A 21313-nucleotide genomic window follows, 5' to 3' on the forward strand; every position below is an offset into this window, starting at 1 on the left:
TGTGAGAAGAAATTTACATTTAAAAAGTTCAATCGGTCCACGTCTTTAGCTGCTCTTGTCCCAACACCAGTCTAGTACAGTTATTAAACAGCTTGAGCACTTATTTAGTGAGCGGAGGTGGAAGCCAACTCACATAGGGGAGGAGTGAGTGGAGGGGGAGAGGTGAAAGAGGGGAGGGTGGGAGGAAAGGGCGTTGCGCTTGTCACTTGTTTTACGTCATAGAGCTTCGTCACAAAAGTGAACAAACTAAGCCAGAGTCACCAATACAATTTACATCTACTAGATACAAGCTGCATTGTTATTCAAGCGTTCTAACAAACTTAAAAAGTGACAGCTTCGAAACCGTTTATTTTCTTTTGGTAGATAATCACAAACTCTTCCATAACTAAAAACCTATATACACAATAGTGCCTTTTGGACTCAGAGTGGAACTTAATACTTAAAAAGAATACAAATACTTTGAATACTCTTCCATAAACGTTTTCGTTCAATACAAATAATTTTTTAGAAAGTAGAACTCGATTAACAATCGTTGAATATCGCATTTAGTGTTATGTGAACCGAAATGTTTCGTAGTTTCTTAAATAAACGTTAATACATAATGCCCATTTGAACCAACTTTAGAGTTCTTCCTTGACAGCACTCGATCGTTTCGTCTCCCGGAGAGGCAGCGACCTCCAGAAATCTGTCCGCTGCTGGAAGAGACCTTCCTTAACTTCCAGCTGTTCTCCTATATCCAGGTACTCCAACCCATCATCTGAAGTTACCCGGGGCCAGTGCACAGGATCGCTGTCCGGTGTTGGATTTCTGAAAAGTTTGAAGAGCTTCATTGATAAATAATGTTTTATAGTAGAGGGTGGTTCGAAGGTGTATCATATAATTATAGTGAAATGTACAGGAACAGTTTCAGGAAACTACAGTAATGTCAAAACTATAATAAGTCAATAAAACTTTGAAAAATGATTTTTTTTTGTTTTCACTGTAGTACTATACGGATCCATCGTTACAGAATCCAGTTACTGACGGCGGATTCTTGATACTTTTATCTCCGGTTCACTGTCTTACTTCCAAGTGCTGTGAGACAATATGGAAACATAATAACGATTTCAAGAGTGTGAAGACTTTCTCGTAAAGTTACACGGATTCTATCAGGTTATTTAACCAGATAAAAGAATCCTATTTAAGCAACGTCTCATCAGGCAAGAGGTCTTATTGCTGAAAGAACTGCTCCTTTATCGATTATGACCATGTTCCTCCGTTTCCGATGGAGAATCGGGCGAACGCTTCACATTACTTTGGAATACAGCATATTAATAGATAATACGGTAGCCGGTAGTGAGGTCTCCGAACATGGCGTCCTTCAGACACTTGAGTACACTGTCTTCATTGCTTGCCTAGATCTTAGCGTGGAGCTACCTAACGAATTTCTTTTAATGCAGCATAACGTGTAATTCGTGTTGATTATAATTGTCGTGGTTATCCACATGTACCGTTAGTTTTATTTGCCTATCTCGTTGCTCACAGAGTCCCCACTCACACGGCACAGAAATTGTTTCTAAATTTTTAAATGAGCACACTGCCGTTTGACTGTATTATTGTTTATTTAATTACGACACAGGTAGCGTCCATTTATGCCATTTTCAAGTGATGCATTTATGTGATTAACATATATTGCAGGACATCAAGCTCAAATTTTTGCAACAAATTAAGAAAAATATTTGCTCCCCACGAAATGCCAGACGTGGAATCAGTAAATAGTAGTGGGAGCTCGTCATGTTTGGTAAAAACACGTTTACTTTGGTATATAAAAAACGAACATATGTCCTTGAGTCGAAGTTGTTTCTGCTCAGAGTCATACCTGTGTCTTGAGGCACCGAACAGAATTGTTCCTCCACCCTGCCCCCTCTCCAAATGCGTTCCCCTCCTCCACACTTATAAAGGCACGCACCTGATCAATCAGATGTAACCCATACAATCTGTTAACCATCACGTTGTCAAAATATGAGGCACTTCACCCGAAGAAGATGAACAGGATACTTATTGAAACGATTCTTCAGGGCGACACCACTGGGTAGTTAGTATCAGAGAAAAATTATCAGAACAACAATAATTTAGGAAATGTGAAAAATAAAACGAAGTGTCATATTTCATGAATTATCTTTGCCACACATGAAATGGATGGAAGCTTACATTACAGAAAGTGTTGGTCAAGAACACAAGAGTTTTCTTTACCCTCTCGTCAGTAATTGTTTGTATAGCAAAAAATTCTCTACCCCCTCCCCGACAGCCCATCTCCCCTCCCAAAGGGCCACAGACCATGCCACTGTGGGATGAATAACTTGCAAACGTAAACGATACTGATAGTGGACAGACCACTTATAGTCTCTAAAGGGGATCAGCAGCCTTTACTTCCTGGCACATTAAAACTGTGTGCAAGTTTCGCAGGAGAGCTTCTGTGAAGTCTGGAAGGTAGAAGACGAGATACTGGTGGAAGTGAATCTGTCAGGAGCGGTCGTGAGTCGTGCTTGGGTAGCTCAGATTGCAGAGCAAAGGTTCCGAGTTCGAGTCTCGCTCCGGCACACAGTTTTCAAAAAAATGGTTCAAATGGCTCTGAGCACTATGGGACTGTGGTCATGAGTCCCCTAGAACTTAGAACTATTTAAACCTAACTAACCTAAGGACATCACACACATCCATGCCCGAGGCAGGATTCGAACCTGCGACCGTAGCAGTCGCGCGGGTCCGGACTGAGCGCCTAGAACCGCTAGACCACCACGGCCGGCCAGTTTTCATCTGCCAGGAAGTTTCACATCAGCGCACACTGAGTTGCAGAGTGAAAACTTCATTCTAGAGAAATAAAGAAGCTTTAGAAATGAGGTGTTACAGAAGATAGTTGAATAGTAATGGGTAAAGAGAATAAATAATAAAGAAGCACTGTATGGAGTTGAGGGAAAAGAAATTAACGGGACAACTTGAGTACAAGAAGGTTAGGTCGTTAGGACAGTTTCTGTGGCATAAAGGGATCGTTAATTTGATATCCGAGGTAAGTTAGGGGAGTAAAAATGGTACAGAGGGAGAACAGTGACTGCTGTTGCCAGAAAATCACTAATATTCAGTGCAAAATTTTTAGTAGTGGAAATTATGTTTACATTCATGTGATGTCAACTACTAAAGCTATTGCTTGAGTTACTACTTGTAGTAAATGTATTCTCAACTTCGGCTTTCTCCTGCAGGTCGAATCTCATTTTAACCCATGAACTCTATGCAAATTAACTTTGTACCTGTTGGTCATCTATAGGATGTGGCTGACAAAGTTTAGGATGCAAGCTTGCAGGTTCATTCTTTTATTGTGTCAACATGTAAGGATAGCTTACGAGAACACCAGCGGATTTATTGATCGCTATTTGTGTGGCACTGCACAACGTAATTTGTTGACTTGGCTCGTTGAGACATCTGAGGCATCGGTTGTGCATCGTCGCTTTAAATCCCATACATTTAGCACAGAACTAATTATTAAACCCATTTAAGTAAATAAACAAGTTCTCGAAAGTACGTATAAATACCGAAAACTATTGGAAAAATTCTGAAGGATTTATGAGGTAAGCGAAACAAGATAGTAGTAGTCTAAACGAAACAAAGGTATATACATCAAAATTCACATTACCAGAGGGATGGACTCAGATGAATCGCGAATTTCAAATGATAAACAATTTAAATAATATTTAATTAGGTATTAGCGCGTGTAAAACGTCGAACACCAAAACATGTGCCAGAAAAGTTTAATTAGAATGCAGTACATTACAGAGGATACTACTACGGTCTTTTTGCGAACACTCATTAAAATATCAAAATAGCATTAAATTAGTTATTAAGGAAGTTTATACCTACATCCAGTCTTACATCCAGTCTTACAAGACAGATTTACGTGAAAAGTAAACACATGTTAAGTAATAAATTGCAGTTACTCACCCACTAGGAAAAATTAGGTAAGGATCTGAGAAAGTCATACTGTCTTCATATTACGTTCAATTCTGCGGGGTCTATACTACTCGTACATTTGGGTGTAATTTTTATAAACTCGTTTACAGTTCTTGATATACATGCCTGATTTGAAAAGTTGTTTGTTGTAATCTTTACCGATGTCTTGTCGAGTTAAGATGTACACTTAGCAGTAATATATGCAATAAATCCAGTCTGTGTGTTTTTTAACTGCAGAATGACAGCTACACAAGGGCAGCGGACATTTTTCAGAGTTAGTCTACTATATAAGCCAATGGAGGCATGACCTGTGCTGGAGATGTTCGGCTCATTAGTCGCTAAAAAACGTTTTTTGAAACATTTAGTACGACTCTGGAGACTTGCAGAATACCTATAAGAGTTCAAGAAAATATGTTTTCCACAGTAGGTTCGTGGTTGCTAGCTATGAACAGCAGTGTGATGTTCAAAACTGTGTAAGTTCTTGAAGGAGTCGAACTTCAATAAGTCGTTACACTCATCGCATTTAAACATATATGAAATAAACAATTTGTTAGGAAATCTTATCCAGTTTGGGTTGAAGAATTTTTTCCATCAAGCATTTCTGACCCACCAGTGAGGCTATTTCCAGGAAATAGCAGAATAATACTTTGTGAGTGCCACTGGTGTCTGGCCGCCTTACTGGGAACGACCGCAGCCAACGAGGTTCAAACTCGGACACACATTTTAATAAGCCTTATTACATTCGGCGCTACATTCTTTTATTGGATTTCATGGCCGAAGGCTGCCTTAGGCAAAGGTCATACGTCGATCTGGCATTCTGACAGCACATTGATTCACGAAAGTCAACAGCAATCGTTCAAAGTCCAAACACGCAGTTTCCCACTGTCAGTCGCGAGGTAAACCGAAGTTTGTTGTTCTGAATAACCACTGCAAGAAATATGGAGAATGTCCATTACATTATGTATAGTCGCTCTGACAGCCAATTTCAAGATGAAACACACTCTGTTGAAACGATATATCCTTTTGATAAATTTTATTTATTGCGTCTGTTACGTACTCACCCGGTTTTAGCGAAGTTTGTCCAGAGCTTTGTCATGGCTTTAACGACTTCATAATCTTTCTCGGGCATGTCACCAGATGTTGGATAGTAAGGGTTGTTCGAAAATAAGTAAAATAAATCGTCCGCATGGGACACACCTGAAACATAGAAGGTCACTCTGTCACAGAAGATTTATACTTCAATTTTTAAATCTGGAATTGCATTCAGACGTGCCTGCTAGTCTTTGAAGTGTTTACGATAATACTGATGAAAATGCTGCACGTTAAATAACAGTAGAGTGGAATCGATTATAATCCTCTGGGAAATGCTTTTTGTGAGTGGTGTCACACCTTGTTCAACTCTGTACAGACCATCAGCTTTCCATCTAGTCATTCTTAAATGTGAAGAACTGTTCAAAAATTCGTTATATTTCGTTATTAATTTGATACTTTGGTGGAGTCATTACCTTTATTTGTACTTAGTTATGAATTTGACACTTTGGTGTATCCATCACCTTTATTACTGTGTTGCTTCACTTAACAGAATTCACGAGCTGTTCTGCCACTGACTATAATGTAATGCTAACACTTTTCATTTAATCTTTAGTTAATACTTCCGTGCCGTATAAAACTGCTGCCCAACGTTTTATCTCCTACTGCGGGAGAAGTCTTCAGAGGTAAAACAGCTACTGCCTCTACATAGGCTTCATGGGCTCTCGCATTTATAGAGCACACTTAGAGAAGCACCATAACTCACATAATGCCGACTGAATAGCTAACTGTACACTCGATTATGAAGAATCAATTGTTGGTGCAAAGTCAACATACATATTTCATCTAACTTCAAAACTTCTTATTGTCTGTTAAAGTTATTATGGTATTCACGTATCTCTGTTGCACCCGTGGTCTAGGGGTAGCGTTTTTGATAAGTAATGAAAACGTCCTGGGTCCCTAGTTCCAAATCCACCACTGATTAGATTTTGATTAATAATCAGCATTGGAGGCCGAAACCTTCTGGCACAAGAAGTCACACCGTCCTGCCAACGGCCTTGTGAAATAAGGCGGAGGAGCAGACAGAGGTTCAGGTCACTAGCTTGTCCTTGGGGTGAGAATGTGCCCCTAAAGGCAGAAGAATCAGCAATGATCAACGGCATAAGGATGTAGAAGGCAATAGAAGCCAAAAATGGCTCTGAGCATTGTGGGACTTAACATCTGAGGTCATCAGTCCCCTAGAACTTAGAACTACTTAAGCCTAACTGACCTAAGGACATCACACACATCCATGCCCGAGGCAGGATTCGAACCTGCCACCGTAGCGGTCGCGCGGTTCCAGACTGAAGCGCCCAGAACCGCTCGGCCACACCGGCCGGCGCAATGGAAACCACTGTGTTAAAGATACATAATGTTTATGCACACGACATGTGGTCTGCAATTGAAAAAGTGTCATGAAGATGTCTCCATTGGCAGAGGATTTCGGAATAGCCTCCCCTTCGAATCTCCGGGAGGGGACTGCCAAGGGGGAGGTGACCATGAGAAAAAGCATGACCAAGCAACGAAAGGATAACGTTCTACGAGTCAGGTCATCGAACATCAGAAACTTGAACGTGCTAGGGAAGTTAGAAAATCTGAAAAAGGAAATGCAAAGGCTCAATCTAGATATAGTAGTGGTCAGTGAAATGGAATGGAAAGAAGACAAGGATTTCTGGTCGGATGAGTATAGGGTAATACCAACAGCAACAGAAAATGGTGTAACGGGAAAAGGATTCGTGACGAAATGAAAGGCAGGGCTGAGGGTGTGTTACTGCTAACAGTTCATTGAGAGGGTTCTTATCAGAATCGACAGCAAACCAGTATGGACAACGATAGTTCAGGCACACATGCTGATATCGCAAGCTGAAGATGAAGAGATGGAGAAAGTATTTGAGGATACTGAAAGCGTAATACAGTACGTAAAGGGAGATAAAAATCTAATAATCATTGGGAAATGAAATGCAATTGTAGGGGAAAGAGCATAAAAAATGGTTATAGGAGAATATGGGCTTGGGACAAGATATGAGAGAGGGGAGAGGCTAACTGAGTTCTGTAATAATTTTCAGCTAGTAGTAGAAGATACTGAGTTCAAGAAACAACAAGAGAAGGAGGTATAATTGGAAAAGACCGGATGATACGGAAGATTTCGGTTATATTGTAACATGGTCAGACAGAGATTCGGACATCAGATACTGGATTGCAAGACGTATACTAGAGCAGATGTAGACTCGTATCACAATGTAATGGTGATGAGGAGTAGGCTGTAGTTTAGGAGATTCAAAAAATGTTCAAATGTGTGTGAAATCGTGTGAGACTTAACTGCTAAGGTCATCAGTCCCTAAGCTTACACAGTACTTAACCTAAATTATCCTAAGGACAAATACACACACCCATGCCCGAGGGAGGACTCGAACCTCCGCAGGCACCAGCCGCACAGTCCATTAATGCAGCGCCTTAGACCGGTTTAAGAGATTAGTCGGGATGAATCAATATGCAAAGAAGCGGGATAGGGAAGTACCAAGCAACGACGGGATACGCTGGAAGTTCTCTCAGGATAGATACAACAATAAAAAATTGCTCAGCAGGCAGTACAGTTCAAGAGGCATGAATATCTCGAAAATGGTAATCACAGAAACTGGAAAAAACCTATGTACAAAGAAGGTAACTGCGAAGAAACCGTGGGTAACGTAACAGATACTTCAGCTGATCGATGAGAGAAGAAGTACAAAAATATTCACGGAAATTCAAGAATACAAAAATACAAGTCATTGAAGAACGAAGTAAGAGGAAGTGCGGAGAAGCTGATACGAAATGGCTGCATGAAAAATGTGAAGAATTAGAAAAATAAATGATTGTCAGAAGGACTGATTCATCAAAAAAAAAACTGTTAAATGCAGAGGAGAGAGCGGATAGGTGGAAAGAGTACACAGAAGGCCTCTATGGAGGGGAAGATTTCCCTGGTGTGATGAAGAAGAAACAGGAATCGATTTAGAAGGGGGATACAGCATTAGAATCAGAATTCAACTTAACATCAATTAAAACAGAAGGGATAGATAACATTCCTTAAGAATTTCTGAAATCATTGGGAGAAGTGGCAACAAAACGACTATTACGTTAGTGTAGAATGTATGAATCTGAAGACATAGCATTTGACTTTCGGAAAAATATCATCCAGACAATTCCGAAGACTGCAAGGGATGAAAAGTGCTACAATTATACCACAATCAGCCTAACAGCTCATAAATCCACGTTGCTCACAAGAATAGTGTACAGAAGAATGGTAAAGAAAATTAAGGATGTGTTAAATGACGATCAGTTTGGATTTAGAAATGGCAAGTGCACCAGAGAGGCAATTCTGACGTTGCGCCAGATATGGACGTAAGACTAAAGAAAAATCAAGACACGTTCATAGGATTTGTTGATCTGGAAAAAGCGTTCGATAATGTAAAATGGTGCAAGATGTTCGGAATAGTGAGAAAAATAGGGTTAAGCTATAGGGAGAGACGGATAAAATACAATATGTACAAGTGCTAAGAGGGAATAATAAGACTGGACGACTAAGAACCAAGTGCTCGGATTTAAAAGAGTGCAAGACAGGGATGTAGCCCTTCATCCTTACTGATCAATCAGTATATCGAAGAAGCAATGAAGGAAATAAAAGAAAGGTTCAGGAGTAGGCTTAAAATTCAAGGTGAAAAGATATCAATGATACGATTCGCTGATGACATTGCTATATTGAGTGGAAGTGAAAAAGATTTACAAGGTTTGCTGAGTTGTATGAAGATTCTAATGAGTGCACAATATCGACTGAAAGAAAATCGAAGGTAAGCGAATATAATGAGAAGTGGCAGAAATGAGAAAAATTTAACATCAGGATTGATGTCACGAAATAGTTGCCTACCTAGGCAGTAAAATATCTAATGGCAGACGCAGCAAGAGGAATCAAAAGCAGAGTAGCACTGGTAAAAAGGACATTCCTGGCCAAGGTAAGCCTATTAGTATCCAACATAACCCATCATTTGAGGAAGAAATTTCTGAAAATGTGCGGTGGTTTCCGTCTCGAAAAACATGTTCTCCTACGGCTGATCTTTCGATATGTCCCAAGCCAGCCGCGATGGCCGAGCGGTTCTAGGCGCTTCAGTCCGGAACCGCCCGACTGCTACGGTCGCAGGTTCGAATCCTGCCTCGGGCATGGAAGTGTGTGATGTCCTTAGGTTAGTTAGGTTTAAGTAGTTCTAAGTTTTCGGGGACTGATGACCTCCGATGTTAAGTCCCATAGTGCTCAGAGCCATTGGAATCCTTTTTCGATGTGTCTTAAGCAGCTGTTCTTTTTTATGTTTGCCTTTGCTGGTGACACTTCTTTTCGTACTTCCAGTATACACTTGTCGGCAACTACACGGAATTCTATATACCCCGTGTGTTGCTAGGGGATACTGTGCATCTTTTGCTGTTCTTAAATATTCATTAATCTTCTAGGTCGGCCTAAAAATCGTCTCGACCCCATAGTCGGCCAAAAATTTACCGATGCTATCATTAATTTTATTAATGAACGGTAGAAAGACTTTTGCAGGTGCGGTCGTTGTTGCTGAGAACTTCCGGCTTCTCTTCTTTGATGGAGTGCTCGATCACTCTCCTTACTAGCGTATTCATTTTTCTTGAAGGCTGGTAATAAGTAATTCATTCATCTTGCAAATAAAATGGTTCGCAGATTTTGTTGCCTCTGTTCACCAATGTTTTAATGACGCCTCTTTTTCGTCTAGATGATGGTTTGATTCCCTGCGGAAGCGTCGATCAGTGTGTGTGTCCTTTCTGTATACCTTGTGGCCCAAAGTCCCGTCCACCCGTTTGTTACAGATACACCCAGAGAAAGCTGGAAAAAGCTGAACTAAGCCAATAGCCGCCCGTCGATTTGTTCGTAAAATTCGTTATTGTACTGGAAACAAGTTCGGGTAACGCAATGTCTAAATAAAACCACTATGTCAGTCGGAAAAATATCTGCTATGTTTGAGATAGCTTCGTTTAGAGGAACCATAGTAAACAGGGACACTACATCAAGCTGACAAGAATATCACTAGGGCTCACGTTAATCTCCATTAGTTTGAAATAAAATGCACAGAGTTTTTAATGAAACCGTCACTTCTACCAACATACTGCTGCGATAAGAAGACATCAGGCAACTTCAAGAGTGAGAGACCCTACGGCACTCACAGTCGGTCTCAGATGAACATTTGGCTTATGCACGTTTGGTAGGCCATATATTTCGGATGGATAAGTTTTTGTTCTGCAGAACTGTTTTTTATCGTCCGAGGAGAAAGAAGAGATGATAACCATGAAATAAAATTCAGTGAGAAAAAAGTTTTAGCAAGAACATCGCATTATTATGGACGCATGTAATATAGAGAAGTCATAGAGATTCATAAACACCATGATAATTTTAACAGAGAAGAAGATGGTTTTGAAGTTAGATAAAATATGGGTGTCGACTTCGCACCAACAGAATGACAATTGATTATCTTTGGTTGATAATGACGATACCATCCCGAGATAGTCATACAATGGGCATCACGTGACTTACGGTGGTGCCCTATATGCTTTCTATAAATGCGAGAGCCTCTCAAGCAGTAACCGCTTTACCCCGGAAGATGCCTCCCGCAGTTGTAGGCGAAACATTAGGACGCACTTTTATACGCTGATCACGGCCTCTCAGCTCATCAGCATTAATGAGAAAGACGCCAGCTGTGAAAGCCTACATTATATGATTAACCTTTTTTTTTTTTAATTTATGACTCAATTGCGCGCACACGCTCGCTACGTTTACTCCCTACGACATTCGCTACTTGCCCAACCTCAATTAATTACCTTCGATCATTATCACTATTCCTGGCGATACATCAGTTAAATGTCAACAAGAAACTGAGACACCTTACACAGTAATTCTGAAAAGTTAAGAATAATTATGAAAAAGGTAAAAGTGAATCACTTTAAACTAGCCAGAACTTGTAATTTGCCACCTGTATGAGAATAGGTGTACTACCAACCTTGAATAAATGCGTAGGTAATAAACTCTACAAAGAACAGTAAATTGGACTCACAGTGTCTCAAGTTAGGCTTAACATCGGCACAATGTTTACCAATAATGAACTTTTGCGCGTTCTAATGGTTAGTTTCTTGTTTCTGCTATTCGTATAGATTTCCATAACAGTTTCTTCAGATGGCGCCTATGGAAAAGTCAGAGTTTTGGATGGTACTAACGGCGCAAACATACACTCCTGGAAATGGAAAAAAGAACACATTGACACCGGTGTGTCAGACCCACCATACTTGCTCCGGACACTGCGAGAGGGCTGTACAAGCAATGATCACACGCACGGCACAGCGGACACACCAGGAACCGCGGTGTTGGCCGTCGAATGGCGCTAGCTGCGCAGCATTTGTGCACCGCCGCCGTCAGTGTCAGCCAGTTTGCCGTGGCATACGGAGCTCCATCGCAGTCTTTAACACTGGTAGCATGCCGCGACAGCGTGGACGTGAACCGTATGTGCAGTTGACGGACTTTGAGCGAGGGCGTATAGTGGGCATGCGGGAGGCCGGGTGGACGTACCGCCGAATTGCTCAACACGTGGGGCGTGAGGTCTCCACAGTACATCGATGTTGTCGCCAGTGGTCGGTGGAAGGTGCACGTGCCCGTCGACCTGGGACCGGACCGCAGCGACGCACGGATGCTCGCCAAGACCGTAGGATCCTACGCAGTGCCGTAGGGGACCACACCGCCACTTCCCAGCAAATTAGGGACACTGTTGCTCCTGGGGTATCGGCGAGGACCATTCGCAACCGTCTCCATGAAGCTGGGCTACGGTCCCGCACACCGTTAGGCCGTCTTCCGCTCACGCCCCAACATCGTGCAGCCCGCCTCCAGTGGTGTCGCGACAGGCGTGAATGGAGGGACGAATGGAGACGTGTCGTCTTCAGCGATGAGAGTCGCTTCTGCCTTGGTGCCAATGATGGTCGTATGCGTGTTTGGCGCCGTGCAGGTGAGCGCCACAATCAGGACTGCATACGACCGAGGCACACAGGGCCAACACCCGGCATCATGGTGTGGGGAGCGATCTCCTACACTGGCCGTACACCACTGGTGATCGTCGAGGGGACACTGAATAGTGCACGGTACATCCAAACCGTCATCGAACCCATCGTTCTACCATTCCTAGACCGGCAAGGGAACTTGCTATTCCAACAGGACAATGCACGTCCGCATGTATCCCGTGCCACCCAACGTGCTCTAGAAGGTGTAAGTCAACTACCCTGGCCAGCAAGATCTCCGGATCTGTCCCCCATTGAGCATGTTTGGGACTGGATGAAGCGTCGTCTCACGCGGTCTGCACGTCCAGCACGAACGCTGGTCCAACTGAGGCGCCAGGTGGAAATGGCATGGCAAGCCGTTCCACAGGACTACATCCAGAATCTCTACGATCGTCTCCATGGGAGAATAGCAGCCTGCATTGCTGCGAAAGGTGGATATGCACTGTACTAGTGCCGACATTGTGCATGCTCTGTTGCCTGTGTCTATGTGCCTGTGGTTCTGTCAGTGTGATCATGTGATGTATCTGACCCCAGGAATGTGTCAATAAAGTTTCCGCTTCCTGGGACAATGAATTCACGGTGTTCTTATTTCAATTTCCAGGAGTTTAGAAACTGTTTCACGATTTTCAATTTAATAACGCTATGAAGAAGAGATACGTTTATAAAGATGCCTGATGCTGAAAATTTCACTGCCACTGTCATAAATTTTAGGATTCACCTTTAGCTTTCCTCTGTAAAGCCAGCACTTATGGACTGACGATGGTTGGTACGCAGTCTTGGTGTAGAGTTAATTAATAACAGAAATAATGAATTATGCGCATGAATGCAGCATGAATAGGACTGAACTGACAGATATTTGTGAAACTCTCCCACTTTTCACAAAGTCAGAAGTCTTCTCTTGAATTGTAATTTTTTTTTCCTGGTTTCTGCCTCGAAAAACATGTTCTGCTACGGTATGACTAATGGTCTGAAACAAAATAATTGCTTTTAATATATACTGAGTCGTGGCGCTCAATGCGAGAGGATGCTTTTTTCCGGAAAGAAGATCTTTGGGAGATCTTCGAGAGTTGGTGTACACGAACTAGCTGCGACTGGTCGGGGTTGCTACGCGAACTGCGAGATGCGTGTGTACGGAGGTCGCGAGAGGGAGTTTTGAGGAGTGCTGTGAGTCCACACAGAATGCAGGGACCTGCCCATAGCCGGTTGGTTGGCTGCTACTGCCTTTGTCGCCTACGATTGTATTTCGCTGAGGTGATCCGTGGATCTGTGAAGTGGTGTCCTTGTGCCTATCGATACAATCGTATACGGTGCCTGATGAGACTAATACCGGCGACTGAAAACTGTGAACCTTGCTGCGCTTCAGACGAACCTGAGTGTAACGAATGTTTGCAAACTGGCGGATTGAAATCATGAGTTAGTTCTGAATGTTTCTCATGAATCGAGCTTTATGTTTGGAACTGTGTATGCTTGTTAAAAGTGTCACAAGTGTATTCGCTTAAGCATACGTTTGCATGTGATTTTGTAGTACAGCTTGATCAGTTGAATTACATGGGCTAGTCTATCAGTATTCACAACTGAAAACGCTACCTTGCCGTGCCGTTCTTGCTGTAATAACATATACTGACCCTTATTAGTGCAGACTGGAACTAACTTCGTACATTCAGATTTCATTCTTATCAGATAACGGAGTTAAACCTTGTTTCAATGCTGATATGCGAAGCGCCCATTTAAGCAATACAAGCTTTAGGTGTGGCCAACTGTTGCTCCTTAGTAATGTTACAGACTTAATCTGTTTAGTGCACAACTCCTCGGGTCCCATAATTGGTCACCTTTGCCTCCGTGTTATTGGGCAAGCAATTCAATTTGTTTCTGGCGGTCCAAATGGTGTGCACCTATCAGTTGATGGAGGAAGGAAACCCCCAATGCAATAACCATATTTGCTATATTGTTGTGGCGAAGGAGAAAGCGTTGGAGCTTTGGTATTGTAGATAATAGTTGTGTTAAGATTATTCTGTTAAGGCACCTGTCTTAATCTGCTTGACACTTGGCAAATGAACTGTATTTAAGTGTCTGGCTGGCAATATTTTCTTGCATTCGGTGCGAGTGCACGAAGTTCATTTAATCACCTTTTAATCTCTGTAAATTACTGCTGGGCAGTTGTAGAATTTTGGGTTTTGCGATTTTAGCTAGTTGTGTATCTTGACAAGTGATTACTTCTGAAATGAAGTGGCTAACGGTCTTATTTGTGTTGATATTCTTGATGTTATAAAATTAACGTCATTTTCTTAGCGTCAGTATTTGTTCGTCTTAAGTTCTGGCACGAATCCAGGAAGTTGGTAGTATTTCAAGATGTTAATTGCCATAATAATTTCTAGGTCTCTAAATCGAACATTTTATTTATAATACCATTGTTCTGAATGTTTGTTTGAGATTTGTTAAAACCATTTATTATACAGGGTGTTTAAGAAAAATTTTACCTTCTGTAAGGAGATCATTATTTTTATCCTTGTTTAAGAGATCATTATTTTAAATATATCTGAGATTATTCAAGCTGAGTGAGATCGGGTGAAAAACTTTATTTTCTCTTTCTTATGATTGCACTATCACAAATACATGCAATTAGTTACGGTTGCTAGATCAGATTTAGCTCTACAATTGTCAAATAAATTTTCTGTTAAAAAGTTTTAGCTGTGAATAGTCTTGCTGTTGTGTTACCCTTGGGTTAGCCTTCCACACTAGAGCCTTTGTACTGGCCTTTACCTCGCCTCTGGTAAACTCAGATTCAATTGTAGCAGAACGTGGTTATGCTCTGGGCAGGGGGGCAGTTTTGACATCATTCACAGTTGTCGTATGATGCCAGTGTTAAGTATTTTCGTTTTTATGTTAATGCTTGCGATTCCGTCTAGTCATTAAGTTGCAGGAAGGTTCAGGCGCTGGAATTGGTCTCATGCAATTGTTGGATGTATCGACTTGGATTATTATTATTATTATTATGGAAAATGAGCAGTTAATTTATGAACTGCAAATACAAGCGCAGGCGACCGGTACGGTTGTGGAGCTTACCGCGCGATCACGGAATATTTTGGACAGACCGTTGCAGACGGAGCGAATTGACGAGATAAGTGCTGCCTTGTCTTATTGTTCTGGGGCTCCTTCGAATGTGAGTGATACGATTGATATTTTGCAAGGTAGTCGTCCGTCGTGATAGGCGAACAGTGTCCAAGCACAGATTAGTCATTTGCTAAACAGGCTCCGTGATTTGAAACAATTACAGATTAGTTAGGAGGATGGCGTTGTTTTAGAAAAGGTCTTGTATCAGGTCACGGAGTTACAATTAGATCTCAATGTTCTGCAGTGGCGGTTGAACAGCGTGACCGCACTTGCCTACTAGGTTCTGCTAGTTCTTCCTTTAGACACAGTGGAGGTGAATATGTATCCGAACCTTTTACTGAACTGCCTAATCCTATTATGCGCCTACTACAGTGTTTGAAGGTGCTACATATTGAAAATTTAACGTGAACCGTGGAAGTTTTGTGGCTGCTAGTTCGGTTAGAAAAACAGGCCGAACCACTGGGAACGGTCCATCTTGTGATTTTGTGATTACTATATCCTCCGGCCAGGGAGCGCTTAGCATCTTATGTTGCTGAAGTCTTACGTAGACAGGGAACTCTGCAAGAAATGAGGAAGGGCACCATTAGGAACAAAGTTTCTCCTCGGATTAAGAACTAGTTGGTTAATAGATATTTTCTTCGTGTTCAGGGAGAGAATGACGAGTAAACTCTCCAGGAGTATGTTGATGCAATACGGACTGTTATTAGTGTCATATAGACAGGTCACGTCTAATATCATGTGAGAAGCCAGCCACGTTTATCGAGTTGGCTAGATGGTTCTGAGCATCGGTTATGTGCGTTTTGCAGACTATCGACGGGAAGGCGTAACGGGTGTTTGCATTCAGTCCGACGTGCCCGCCCCCAGAAATGATAGGAGTGTTAAAATCAAAAGCTGTGTCTGTTGCGGGGATCCCGGTAATTTTGTGAACCGATGACCAGTGGCATGAAAGTCATGTCCAAACACCTGCACCAGATGGAAGTAGGCGTTTCGACGGTTAAATCGCCTATTAAAGCTTGTTACCCCAGCAGGGTATCCGTTAATGCCGTTTTGCCTTTTGCCTCCTCCGAACTCAACCGTGAATCGGTATGTGCCTTAATCGATTCCGGGAGCAGTCTTTCATTCACCAATAATGATTGGTACCTTCAAAATCATAATATTTGCAAACCTACCGCTTTGCAATCGTTTCGGCAAGAGTGTCGTACTACCAATGGGCAAATGTTGGCTCTGGTTGGTCATTTCAAGGTGAGTATTTCCACATAGGGTTTTCCTTTACCTTTCCGCTTTGTGGGCACTAGACAATTATGTGAGAAAATTATTTTCGGGTGTGACTGCATTCAGCATACTGGTCTAATTTTGAATTATTTCAACAGACAGTTTTCCTTTATGTTTTGCCGTCAACGGCAATTTAAATTGTCAGTGATTCTCGGTAACAGGGGTTATAGCGACCATGAGCCGAGATTGTAAATTTCAAGTGGATCATCTTGTGGAATCTCAGACTCAGGTCTTGTTACGGGTTCCTCATAAATTCCCTGATTTATCAACCGATAGACTAGGCGTCACAGATAGGATCAAATATAGCATTCGTCTTACCGATGACATTCCGGTGCGTGATTCGCCTTATCGACTGCCACCACTTAAAATGAAGATCTTGCGGCAGTTATTGATCAGATGTTCCCATATGGTGCGATTAGCAGTTCTACTACCACCTACGCCTCGCCCATCTTTTTGGTTCCCAAGCGCCAGGGATCAGTGTATCGACCGGTCATCAATACTTGGGGATTAAATAAAAAGGTTGTTCTTGAGTCAGTCCCCTTACCTGACTTGCATCGCTGTTTTACATGGTCTTCTGGTGCTCGCTGCTTCCTGTGTGGGACGTTAATCAAGTCTACCATCAAATCCCGTCGACCGAGCTTTTGAAACAGATTACGGAATTTTGAACAGATTGGAATTTATTTGAATTTATCCGCATTCCATTCGGCCTTCCTAAACTTTTGGTAATGTCTTTGGGGATTTAAAGTTAAATCTATCATTATTTAGATGACGTGTTCGTCTATAGTACAACCTTCGAACAGCACTTACATCATCTTGAGGTGGTTCTCCGCCGCTTTCGCGATGCTGGGCTTACCGTTAAGCCGTCAAAGATCAATTTAGCTAAAGAGAAAATTTCCTTCCTTTGAGTTCCCTTCCACACCACAGCCATTGTGCTGACCTTTACCATGGCCCTGGTAAAACCCACTACAAAGACATTAGTGATTAGAGGTAAATTTTGAAAGTGTGTTAATTCTTAGAACACCAGTTTCGGCATACCTACAGGAATTGTTCCTTTACTTCCTCCATTCATGAACTTTTCATTAATTCTCTCTCGTGAAAACCATAAATTCTTTATTCTTTAGAAAAGTGAGAAGTGAAAGTAATTTCAATATGTTTTGCACAATGTTACGTTTTAAGAAGCATTTACGGCGAAATATAACTGATATGCCCATTTAGGAACAAATTTGAAACATAGTGTTACACACTACAATGACTTAAAAGGAAAAAAATGAGACCTCTACGTCGATTCACTTTACTCACTTCACTTTAGAAATTTTTTTATAGAACTCTTACCTAGGTCCAGATCTACACCTCCAAAGGCTTTTGTCATCCGGTATTTTCCCCTGTATGAAAGAAGATAGTAGTAAACAGGCGCCGTATCCTTGTACTTCCTGACAGCCTCATCCGCGTTCCAGATAAATAATCCGTCAGTGTACAACTAGAAAGAGAAAAGAAGAAACTCCTTGTATGGCAGATCATGCCATCAAATACAGAAATACAGTAAAAGGAAACAGAACAATTATGGCCACTTTTATTCACATATGCATTAATATATGAATTAGATGACAAGTGAGTAGTATTACATAATAAAAATGATGGGACATTTAGTCTTCTAGCGACATAACTTATTGTAATATTGCATGTATCCTATATGGTACAGTTGTTTCATAAAATATAATTTAGAAAGAAAGAGATTAGTGACTTAACAATACAAAATAAATAAACTGAAGTAGATTGCTATGGCATCTCAGTAGGAAACCAACTTCTTTCTTTCCTACCGACAACATGAAGTAGACGTTTCTTCGTATGGTATTCATTAATTCCAAATTCTTCATGAGAAAGAGATTAATCCACGAACTTAACAGTTAAAAAGCTGAAAATATGAATGAAACGCTACTTACAACGGAGGTACCTGACTACAATACATTTAATTTACTGTAAATATTTCAGCTTAAGTAAACTGAATCATTGGTTCATATCTGTCAATGGTTTTGCTTCGTGGTTAGTGCAGGTGTTTTGATACTATAAGGCTCGTTACTGGCCATGCTTTCTAAATTTATTTCACAATCTCACACACGGTGTAGTGTAAGCACCCAATTCAGCCGTAGTCAGCTGTCGTGATGCAGTGGGCGTTTCTACGGCCTATTGCAGGATTACAAATACGAGTAAAGCTTCAGTCGTGCCTTCCGTTGACAGTAATGTAGCGGAAAAAAACAAAAGTAAAAAAAATGGAAATGGCTTGCGCCTAGGGCCTCCCGTTGGATAGACCGGTCGCCTGATGCAAGTCTTTCGAGTTGACGCCACTTCGGCGACTTGCGCGTCGTTGGGGATGAGTTGATGAAGGCAACACAACACCCAGCCCACGAGCGCAGAAAATCTCCGACCCAGCCGGGAATCGAACCCGGCCGCCTTGGCATGACAGTCAGTCGCGCTGATCACATTTTCTTTTCTTTTTTTTTTTTCTTTTTAAAGGATGGTAGACCGGTGGGGGCTCAGGGGGCAAAGTTGGCAAGGGGTCGAAACCCGAGGCTTGGCCACAATGTCCCCCTCACCACCACCCAGCCACTGAGCCTGTGGAGCATAGAGAAGAAGTGGAAGACACAGGAATCATACGAAATGGAAGGCGTTGTTGTTGTTTATTTATTATCATTTTGTTTTTGTAATATTCACTATTATTATGAAATTATGTGGAACATACACCACTCAGATATCGGGGCGGACAGCAAAAGTAAAGATCCGACTTCCGGCCCTGATGTTCCACTCGGGACAGGCCGTCCGCCCTGTCATACTCTGCCAACGGCGGCAGGTGGATGGTGGTGTGGGGGAGCGTGGCGTCACCACACCCGCTCTCCCGGCCGTTGTCAGTGTTGTTGACCTCGGAGCCTCCACTTTTCATCCAAGTAGCTCCTCTACTGGCCTCACAAAGGTAGGTGCTCCTCGTACCAGTCCTTCCACTAAGGAAACCTCCGTGGCAATACTGGAAACCGAACCCGGGGTTTCCCAAATGGCAGGCAGACACGCTGACCACGAAGCTATAGAGGAGGTCTAATGTAGTGGGTACCATGACGTACACCGAATTCGTACTCAGAATAAGAATTCCTTAATGTTAAATTTTAATTTATTCGGAGCAAGAACAGCGTTTTCAGTTTGAGAATACTTACTTCACTGAGTTTGCTGGCAGAAAGTTCACCGTTTGAGAAATAGAAGTCCTTAATCTTCTTAGTGACTAAATCTGCCTGTGGCTCTCCGTCATACGATAAAGACAGAGGAAGCAGCCTCTCTCCGTCCTGTTTTAAATCTTCCAGTATCTGTTTATTTGCTATGGAAGCTGAAATTTAAACAATAGGTGATGACATTTATTCAGTGAATAATATGTTTACCAGTATTTGTACACTCTTTGACATAAAACTCGACCGGCGGCCGGCCGCTTCAGAGCCTAAGTCCGCGCCGATCGCGACATGGGACAACAAAACTGGCCAACTCGCTAATTCTCTAAGTCCGGTTATCTGCACAATCTGGCAACACTGCAGACTGCGGCACTTCCTGGAGGAAAACTTGTCCCATGATAGAGAAACACTAGGCTGATTACGCCTGTGGTCTAGCGGTAGCGCGCGTTGTTTCTGTTCGTAATTTCAGTGGATCGAGAGCAGCTGGCATAAAATATTTTTATAGCCTCATCTGTCTGAATGCTGAAGACGTGAATGTAATGGTAGCGCAGATTCAATCTATTTCGCTTTCTGACACACCGATATCAAAATTTTATCCAGTAACGATTTTGCGGCAGATTTCCTGCAGACTATCCTCCTCTGGACGCCGTATGCGGCAAAGCTCCGGGATCCATTTGCTGGCTACCGGCAGCGGCCGTGGCGACAGCAGCGGCGCTGCACTCCCCCGTTCTTTATCGAAAGCACCTGCTCCCGCTCATCGCTTTTGATGATTTAAAACGCTTTATTATTAAATGTTGCTCCACAGAAAATTTCTACGATTTCCATTCACGCTCAAAAGCAACGGAGACAGACGCCCTGATTAGTAGGCGGGTATAATATTACATTAATCGGCAAGAGCTGAGTATGGCCCGAAATTAATTATATAGACTGGGACGAAATTAAACCACCTCGCTACATTCGATGAATTTATAAATGCTTCATACCTCGTTTCTTTTCCTTTCAAACTCAATTATTTGTGCAACTTTTGGTCAATGTTCGGGTGTTTTCGTCAAGCCGGGGTGAGCGTCTGTGGTGTAAAGTGTATTACAGTTCTTGTTTCATTCCTTATGGTAACTCTATGCGATAAACTGTGTGAATACCTTGCAATGCATGCTCTGTAGCAGTGCAGGAACACTGCACTGAGTATTCATAGTATTGTATACGTGTGTGTAAACGCCTTCCAATGACCACTCAAGGAAGACAAGGATACACAGTCTAGCTTCAGTATTATAAATACGCCTCAGTTTGTGGATGAACTCAGACTTAGGTTGATAATAATTTTGAATATTTAGCAGCACTGTACCAATTGGTGTTAAACTCGTTTTCAACCAATGATTCCCATAGCTACACTACTTGTGATACCTCTTAGACAAAATACTTAAGCAGTGTTATCAGACGAAAAGATCAACCTGACACAAACTGTGGGAAGTTTGTTTCACAACCTTCGTACCTGGATGATGAGCTTTTTTCCTATTTGAGATATCTGTGAACGTTGCTGCTTAAGACGACTTAAGCAGAAACTAAATTCCCTCAGCTTCGATAATGTTTAAAGAAATCGT

The 21313-nt window shown here is 42.0% G+C and overlaps 1 protein-coding gene across 2 annotated transcripts in view; it reads right to left on the reverse strand.

Moving 5' to 3' along the window:
- Positions 1-328: 328 nt before the first annotated feature.
- LOC124606703 (venom carboxylesterase-6-like) overlaps positions 329-21313 on the reverse strand; it is a 136787-nt gene continuing 115802 nt past the window's right edge. The window contains exons 7-10 of one of the 2 annotated variants that reach the window (XM_047138730.1): positions 19710-19876; positions 17842-17986; positions 5040-5175; positions 329-807 (exon numbers count right to left, since the gene is read on the reverse strand). In XM_047138730.1, coding sequence (XP_046994686.1) covers positions 621-807; positions 5040-5175; positions 17842-17986; positions 19710-19876 — 635 coding nt within the window. In that variant the 3' untranslated portion in view covers positions 329-620. The remainder of the gene's footprint in view (positions 808-5039; positions 5176-17841; positions 17987-19709; positions 19877-21313) is intronic. The other variant, XM_047138731.1, reaches the window with a different exon arrangement.

Source organism: Schistocerca americana, chromosome 3 (assembly GCF_021461395.2).
Source record: "Schistocerca americana isolate TAMUIC-IGC-003095 chromosome 3, iqSchAmer2.1, whole genome shotgun sequence".
Taxonomy (NCBI): domain Eukaryota; kingdom Metazoa; phylum Arthropoda; class Insecta; order Orthoptera; family Acrididae; genus Schistocerca; species Schistocerca americana.